Source organism: Pteropus vampyrus, unplaced genomic scaffold (assembly GCF_000151845.1).
Source record: "Pteropus vampyrus isolate Shadow unplaced genomic scaffold, Pvam_2.0 Scaffold72, whole genome shotgun sequence".
Classification (NCBI taxonomy): Eukaryota; Metazoa; Chordata; class Mammalia; order Chiroptera; family Pteropodidae; genus Pteropus; species Pteropus vampyrus.
The window spans coordinates 1,392,155-1,400,039 of NW_011888853.1; the positions used below are offsets into that span (position 1 = coordinate 1,392,155).

General features: G+C 45.1%; 1 protein-coding gene across 1 annotated transcript in view; it reads right to left on the minus strand.

The window, feature by feature from the left end:
- The window catches only part of LOC105293327 (CMRF35-like molecule 7), a 9,594-nt gene extending 4,370 nt beyond the window's left edge, over window positions 1–5,224 (minus strand). The window contains exon 1 of the mRNA XM_011361889.2: window positions 5,080–5,224. Within this exon, the coding sequence (XP_011360191.2) occupies window positions 5,080–5,140 (61 nt within the window). The 5' untranslated portion in view covers window positions 5,141–5,224. The remainder of the gene's footprint in view (window positions 1–5,079) is intronic.
- Between the last annotated feature and the right edge of the window lie 2,661 nt (window positions 5,225–7,885).

The window sequence follows — 7,885 nt, forward strand, 5'->3', positions numbered from 1 at the left end:
CTCCACTCCAGTGCCCTGGAACGACTCTCCAGTGCCGTGGGTTTGGTTATTGCCTATATGCCGATGACTCCTACATCCTTATTTGTAGCCCACATTCTCTCCTTGGCTCCAGCCTACCGTTTACAAACACTCACTGGATATCTCTACCCCAGATGTGATAGTTACAGAACTCAGTGCACCGCCTCTTCCCCCTTGAACTTAGTCTTCCTCAGACTTTCCACCCTCAAGTGGGGAGATCCCCGTGGACAGACTAGCAAAGGCCTGATGGGAGTGGAACAGGTTAGAGATGCGGATAAGTTGAACAGGTATCTGCTGTTCTGTGGATCGACACCAGTTAAATGGACCGTGTTCAGATATGCTCCCTGCCCTTGGCAATGGCCACTTGTGTCTTGACCACCTGGAAATGAATAAGCACAGCGCAGCAGAGGAGCATGGCAGAAGCCTCTCTTGACCACTTCGCAGCTCCAGAGCCTCAGAGCCCCGCTGGGGAGTCGGGGGTAGGGTGTCTCTGCTAGCAACAGGAAGGCGCTACCTCCTCACACCTCTGACTTTCTCCCTGAAGCTATTTTAGTTTCCTTGAGGTTTGCATTTGTGGTTGGCAGAATACTGCCCCCCAAAGATGTCCACGCCCTAATCCCCAGAGTCTGCGCTCATGTCATCTCACATGGCAAAAGAAACTCTGCAGTTGTGAGTAAATTAAGGACCTCGAGATGGGGACATTACCCTGGGTTAGCCAGGTGGGTCCGATGCCATCACAAGGGTCCTTATAGATTGAAGGGAGGTTAGCGTCAGAGTCAGAGAGATTTGCAGATGGAGAAAAGGGTCTCGAACCACGGTTTGGGGCAGCCTCTAGAGTCTGGGGAAGGAGAGAAAACATTCTTTCCTAGGGCCTCGAGAAGGAACGCAATCTGCCTACACTTGATCTTAGCTCGTAAGACCACTTTGGAATTGTAAGACAATAAACCTGTGTCAGAAAGTAACGTAGTATTAAACCAGCAGAACTGACCTCAGGCCCGTGAAACCAACTGCATCGGCCTCTCTAGGGAACTTGGCGTCTCTGTCGATCTGTCCCCACCTCTCTCCACAACCCACTGGTAACCGACGTAGTCAACTCTGCCTCCAAAATGCTTCTCAAAATGATTTTCTTCTTTCCTTCTCTGCTTTCGCAGTCCACAAGAACAGCGTGACACAGCAGAGAGAGAATGTGTTTTGGGCACAGAAATACACGTCGACCACAAACTAGTTGGGAAATTTGATAAGGTACTGAACCTCTGAGTCTGGCTTCTTTAAAATGGCGATGCTGCTTTCTCCCTTGCGGGTCGTTTGTAAGACTTGGATACGTGTCAAACGCCAGACATTCGGGGATCACTGCAACAGCCTGTCGACAGGTCGGGTGCTCATCTGGAGAGGTTTCCCCAGCTCCTGCTGCACCCCACCTCCAGCTGCACCCCACCTCCACTCTCCTCTGCATAGAGCTGCCAGAGGTGTGCGCTGAAATTGTCCCTCCCTCGTCCTTATCTGCAGTCGCCGTGAGCACTTAAAAATCTCTCAGGACCGCTCCTGCTTCGGAACAACCTAAAATGCTTTGGTGTGGCATTCAAGTCTTTCTATAATCTAGATCCAAATTCCCTGTCTGTGCCACTTCCTGGCTCCCCACACCTCTCACTCTGTGCTCTGACTCACTCCCATACTTCTCTTCCCCTGGCTCTGTCGTGTCCTCCCAGACAGCTCTATCATCGCCCACGTCCTTCTTCCTTCTGGAAACCCCTTCTCCAACCCCTGCCTGTCTACTGTAACCTTCAATGTCCCCTTCGAGGTTCAGCCTCCTTTGCAAAGTCTTATGCCCCATCCCAACCAGAACCGCTTCCTCCTATCGCTCCCGCAGCCCTGTATCGGAACCTGAATGCCACGTTGTTATTTTAGTTCCCTTAGCAGCCTCTCTCTCTGCTGCCTCTGCTAGGATGCTCTCTCTGTCCCAAAGAGCAGAGATCTCGTGTTTGCTTTTTCTCTCTCTCCTCCCACCCACATGCCCCATAGCTTGTGCAGTGTCTGGACTGAGTAGGTACCAATCAGATTTATGATTGTTTTTGAAAAGAAGCTGATCGGCGTGATCATAGACATACTCGTTTTGATTCTAGGATTAACTATAATCTCCATACCAACAGACAACGAGTATAAGCATGCTAATCGCAATACTGTTGCAACAGTAAAGGTTAGAAAGAGACTCAAATGCCATGAATGGGAGAATGGGCTAGGAAATTAGAGGCCATCTCTAACATGCTTGAAAGGAAAAAAACTAATCACGGATAATGATGGGAAAGATGTCCCAGATATATTATGACTAGGTTTTAAAAAGTTGCTTAGCAGAATGTTATGATTCCATTCCTGTGGGTTTTGTTTTTGTTTGTTTTTTTATAGCCCACGAGTAGGAAAAAAATCTGAAATATGTGTCGTAAATTTTAAAAGTGGTTAGGGCTGAGATTGGTTTTTGTTGGGGGGGGGGGGGGATTTTCACTTTCTAAACTAAATATTTCGATTATATTAAAATGTTTACAATATCATTAACTAATAAAACCATAAAGATAATTTTTTAAAAAAAATAGAAAAGGAGTCAGTTAGGAGATAGCACTGATGTAAATTTAAAACGAATGCAAGAATCAGCAGATAGGGTCATTTTCTTTCTTAAAAAAAAAATAACACAGCTACAGAAGCAAATAGAGGTGCGATCACAAACAGCAGAGAAGAGATGCTCTGCTTCTGGATAGAAGCTTCGTCCATCCCGCTTAATCTGACAGTAAATCACTCATAATGTGATTGGGCTCATTTTTAAAAAACACGCAGAATGTTTTTATAAATACAGATTATGATGAATGGAACTATTAATTAGGCCTACGTGAATTTTTGAGTTTGTTGGAAGGAAAAGAGAGGTAGAAATGTAGGACAGTAGTCAGCAAGCAGCAGAATTCCAGGGAACAAGGCCACTGGGCTTTAAAAGCATAAGGCCGTTTGAATTTCCATTTTTTGTTTTCATGAGTCTGAGATGTAACCTTCTTCCTGTGTGTTCATCCTTCAGGAAAGTTTACCACGTCTGTGAAATCCTTGTGTGAATACTCTTATCTCAAAATTGAAAAATTTTGTTGAGCTCCTTGTCTGGGGCTGATAGCAAGTGACAAATGGCACACAAATGAGACAAAGGCAGCCACAGGAGAGCTCAAAGCAGGGGGCGCGTAATGGGATTGGCGCTCGTGTTATTTGCACGGATGGGTCGAGGTGTCTCTCTGCTGATGTCCCTGTGCTGTCATGCCAGCCCAAGTTCCGAAGAGTCATTTCTGGGGTGCAGGTCTGTGCCCCTGGCCATCTGTGCATCACTTTCCTCATTGGCAAAACAGGGCTCTGGCCTTCCATCTGCAACCCTTACCGAGCACCCTCCCTCCCTCGCAGGGTGGTTGGGGGCTCACGTAACTGAGCAGATAAGAGCACGTCGTACTGGAAGCCGGGTGATCCTGGCATCACCATATCCATTTTTTCTCCTTCCCTTCACAGAAGTAACCCCACGGCAGCTAATGGTGGTCTACAGGTGAAAACTTGATGAGCTGGCTTTTCTTTCATCCTTGACTAAGTTCACCCCCTGCTCACATTCACTCACAGAGTCGGAGTAAGGAGGGACGCCCCGTGTTGTCTCTACATCCCCCCACCCTCCCCAAGCCACAGATCAGCCATGGCGGGTCTCAGCCTTCATCTGAGGGAGAAGAGTGTTTTGGGGGGGCGTGTACATGTGAGGGAGACTCTGAATGAGTATGTGCGTGAGAGTGCAGAGTGTGTGCAAGTCTGTGTGTCACTTGGTGTCCCTGTGAGTAAATACATGCATGTGTCTGTGACCCCGGATGAGTATGCGAATGTGACTGTATAGGAGTGTGTGAGAATAGAGCCATATACGGAGGTGGGACCGCACGTGGCTGTGTGGGTTTGACTCCTCTGTGTGTGTCGTGTGAGTGTGTGTGAGAAAGCGTGAGCTCAGGCACGGTTTACCTAAACCCTTCTCCTTGGCCTCCGGTGAGCTGGACATTGAGATCAAGAGCGGGAGCAGATGGGGGAGTCTCTGAACTCGAATGCAAAGCTGGAGCCCAGGGGGAGAGGCAGACATTCTGAATTGCTGTCTTTGGGGAATTCCGGGCCATTTGGAGTCCTGCTTAAAGAACACGGCCATCCCAGAGAAGTTGCCCTCACAGCTGGTTGACAAGTATCATCATCGGTAAAATCAACAAAGGCAGCAAGAATTCGGGGAAAGCCCACGGCCCTCGTCTATTGATATCTGATCTGAATAGTCGAGTCCTCCATCGTTAGGGCTCCAGTGACTTTCTGTTCCCATGAGAAGCCAGGTCTTGGAACTATGAGGGGCCCGCCCGTGTCATGCACCCCTATCAGGCCCAGAACTCAAGTCTCCCAACTCCCCGACTGTGCAATTTCCTCTGGTCCCTCTGTGACCCGGTTTGTTTGTGGCAGATGGCCAGTCCCCAGACAGCCAGAGAGGGCTGTGTGACCCACACATATGGCGTACATTGTGCAAACTGCTCCGTCATGTCCTCTAAGTGTCTGTACTGGATTTCCACAAAGAGAGGAGATACTTGCGCCCCCCCCGACTCCCACAGGGCTCCTGAGCAATCTTCTCTTCGGAAGCCTGAGTTTCCAGGCGTGGTGTTTAAGGCCCCGCATACGCTTGTCTTTTGCCTTTGCAACCTCACGTCCGGCCTCACGTCACCCTGCACACAGAGAGCTCCCTCTGCGTGACTCCTTGTGTCCCGGAACCAGCCGTGGTTTATCCGTATGTCTCACTCACCCACTGAGCCATTCGGGGCCCTCTTTGTAACAACCACTCCTGTTTCTCTTTTCCTTTCATGTCCTCAGGGCCTGCCGCATGCTTGGCATGAAGTAGGACCCCAATGAGCTTTTGCTGAATGAATTAACAAAGCCACCTCTCATTTCCCCAGATGTGACACTTCTCTTTGTACCTGGGACAGATGCTCCCTGCCCTGCCCTGCCCCTGGAGTGCCAAGTTCCCGAGGCCCCAGCTACACTCACCTGGGAGGCCAAGAAGCAGCAGAGCTGGGGACAGCCACATGGTCCTGTCTCTCCGACTCATCGCCCCTCTGACCCGCAACTGGAGGGCAAACTAGGATCCCAGCTGGTCACTTGAAGCTCTGCCTGAGGCCAGACTTGCACCTTCTGCTTGTCCAGATCACCTTTGAGTTTTTTACTCATTCACTTCCTTTTATAGAGTGAGTATTTCCTGCTTTTAATTATTCAGCAAAAAGAGTGTCGTTTCTTAGTAAGTTTGTGTCAGAGGACATGAGAGTCTCCACTAGGTACAAAAGAGGAAGCAAGGGTGCTGTGCAGGGTGAGGGGGAGTGGGGGCAGATGTGTCTGTGGAAGGGTCGAGAGGGTATCTGACCTATCGGACCTTGGGTTCAAGGAGTACAACACTCTGCATGCCAACTCCAGAAATGGCTCTCCTCTACAATCATGGGTCCCCACCCCGTCAGGTGTGAAGTGCTTGGCATACCTCAAGATACATCTGTTCAGGTGTTCCAGCCAAGTGTAAGGGTACAAGCTGTGGGATCAGACAGACCCGGGCTTTACCCCACAAGCACCACCTATAAGCTGTGCGACTGCGAACAACTTACTTAACCTTTCTGAGCTTCATTCTTTGCATCTGTAAGTTGGGTTCATGAGAGTTGTTTTCAGAATTAAATGAGAAAATGTATGTGCAGTTCTGAGGACAAAATCCTGGAATAGGGTTAGCACTCTGTATTATGATTTGTGTCCAGGGCACATGAATAGTAGATAAAACAAGCCCGGGACGGGGGGCTGAGAGGAAGCTGGTAGACTGGGTTTCCTCACTAGTTACAAGACAAATTCTAACCTTAACCCGACAATTTAATTAGGATCCTGATATATATATGTAACCCAGTTGCTAAAACTCTTGAAGAACAGCTTTGGGAAGCAGGTGAGGGTATTTCTCCCCAGGTGTCCAAAGCCAGCTGTGAGGGAAGAGCTCTCCCTGGAAGTCCTGTGGTTGTGGTGGCTCAGGACACATTCAGAAGGTCTGAGAGGAGCAAGAGGCTTAGTCATGTACCAGGGAAACAGCAAAGGGGTCTGAGATATGAGTCTTGCTCAGGTTTTCTCAGAGAGGACTAAGCCAGATTACTACTTTATCATTTTCATTTCTCTGGGGAACTGGAATAAGCTTGTTTTAGCATACAAATTTATATATCTATTCATCAAATTAATAGAGCAAAGGAGAGAAACCACATAATTATGCAAAGAGCTGTATGAAAAGCATTATGTAAAATCTATTACTTTTCATGACAAACTGGGAAGAGGAGGATATCTATAAGCAAACGTTAAAACCAATGGCAAGTCATGAGAAGTCTTTTCTTTAAAAGTAGAAGAACAAGGATGCTCATAATCACCGCTTTGCTGGACACTTTGATTAGCCTGAGCAATACGACAAGAAAAAGAAACAAAGGATATGAGAATAGAAAGGGAAGAAACAAAATTCTAAATAGTTATAGATGAATTGATTGTCTACCTATGAAGCTGAAAAGAATTATATTTTAATAGGCTTTACTCTGTACAGAGAAGACTACATGTAAGATTAAAGAACTAATATAAGGTTAAAGTATTAAGAGTAACTTTAGCTACAATAATTTGTTAGTGGATGCACGACATAGAAAGATGTAAATTGTGACATCAAAAACATAAAATGTGGAGGGGGAATGAAAAGTAGTCTTTTTGTATGTGACTGAAGTTAAGTTGTTGTCAACTTAAAATAGACTATTATATCTAAGGATGCTTTACATAAGCCTCATGGTAACCATAAGCAAAACCTACAGTAGACACACAAAAGATAAGGAAGAGAATCAAGACATACAACCATAGAAAATCATCAATTCACAAAGGAAGACAGAAAGAGAGGAAGAAAGGAACAAGGCACCCACAAAACAGCCAGAAAATAACTAATAAGACGGCAAAATAAAGTTCTTACCTGTTAATAATTACTTTAAACGTAAATGGATTAAATTCTCCAATCAAAAGGCATCAAAGGGCTGGATGGATTTTAAAAAATTAATTTAAAAAATTAAATTAAATTAAATTAATTAAAATTAATTTAAAAAATTAATTAAAAAAAAAAAACAAGACCCAACCATATAGTACATAAAAGAAACTCACTTCAGCTTTAAAGACACACATGGGCTTAAAGTGAAGGGATGGAAAAAGATATTTTACATATATGAAAACCAAAAGAGAGGAGAGGTAGCTACACTTATATCGGACAAAATAGACTTTAAGTCAAAACTGTAACAAAGGACAAAGAATGTCATTATATAATAATTGAAGGGTCAGCTCATCAAGAGGATATAACTATTGTAAATATATATCCACCCAATATCTGATCACCTAAATATATTAAGTAAATACCAACACGTCTGAAGGAAGAAATAGACAGCAATATAATAACCGTAGGGGATTTCATAGCATAAGACCTGAAACCACTAAACTCCTACAAGAAAACAGGAGAAAAGTTCCTTGACATTGACCTTGGCAAGAATCGTTGGATATGACACCAAAAACACAAACAACAAAAGCAAACATTAATGAATAAGTAGGACTGTGTCAAATTTAAAACCTGGTGCATAGCAAAAGAAACAATAAAATGAAAAGACAACCTACAAAATGAGAGAAAATATTTACAAATCATGTATCAGGTATGGGGTTAATATCCCGAATATATAAACAAACTCATATGATTCAATAACAAGAGCAAAACCCAAACAATCGAATTTAAAAAGTGGGCAGAGGAAGCGAATATTTTTCCAAAAAAGAT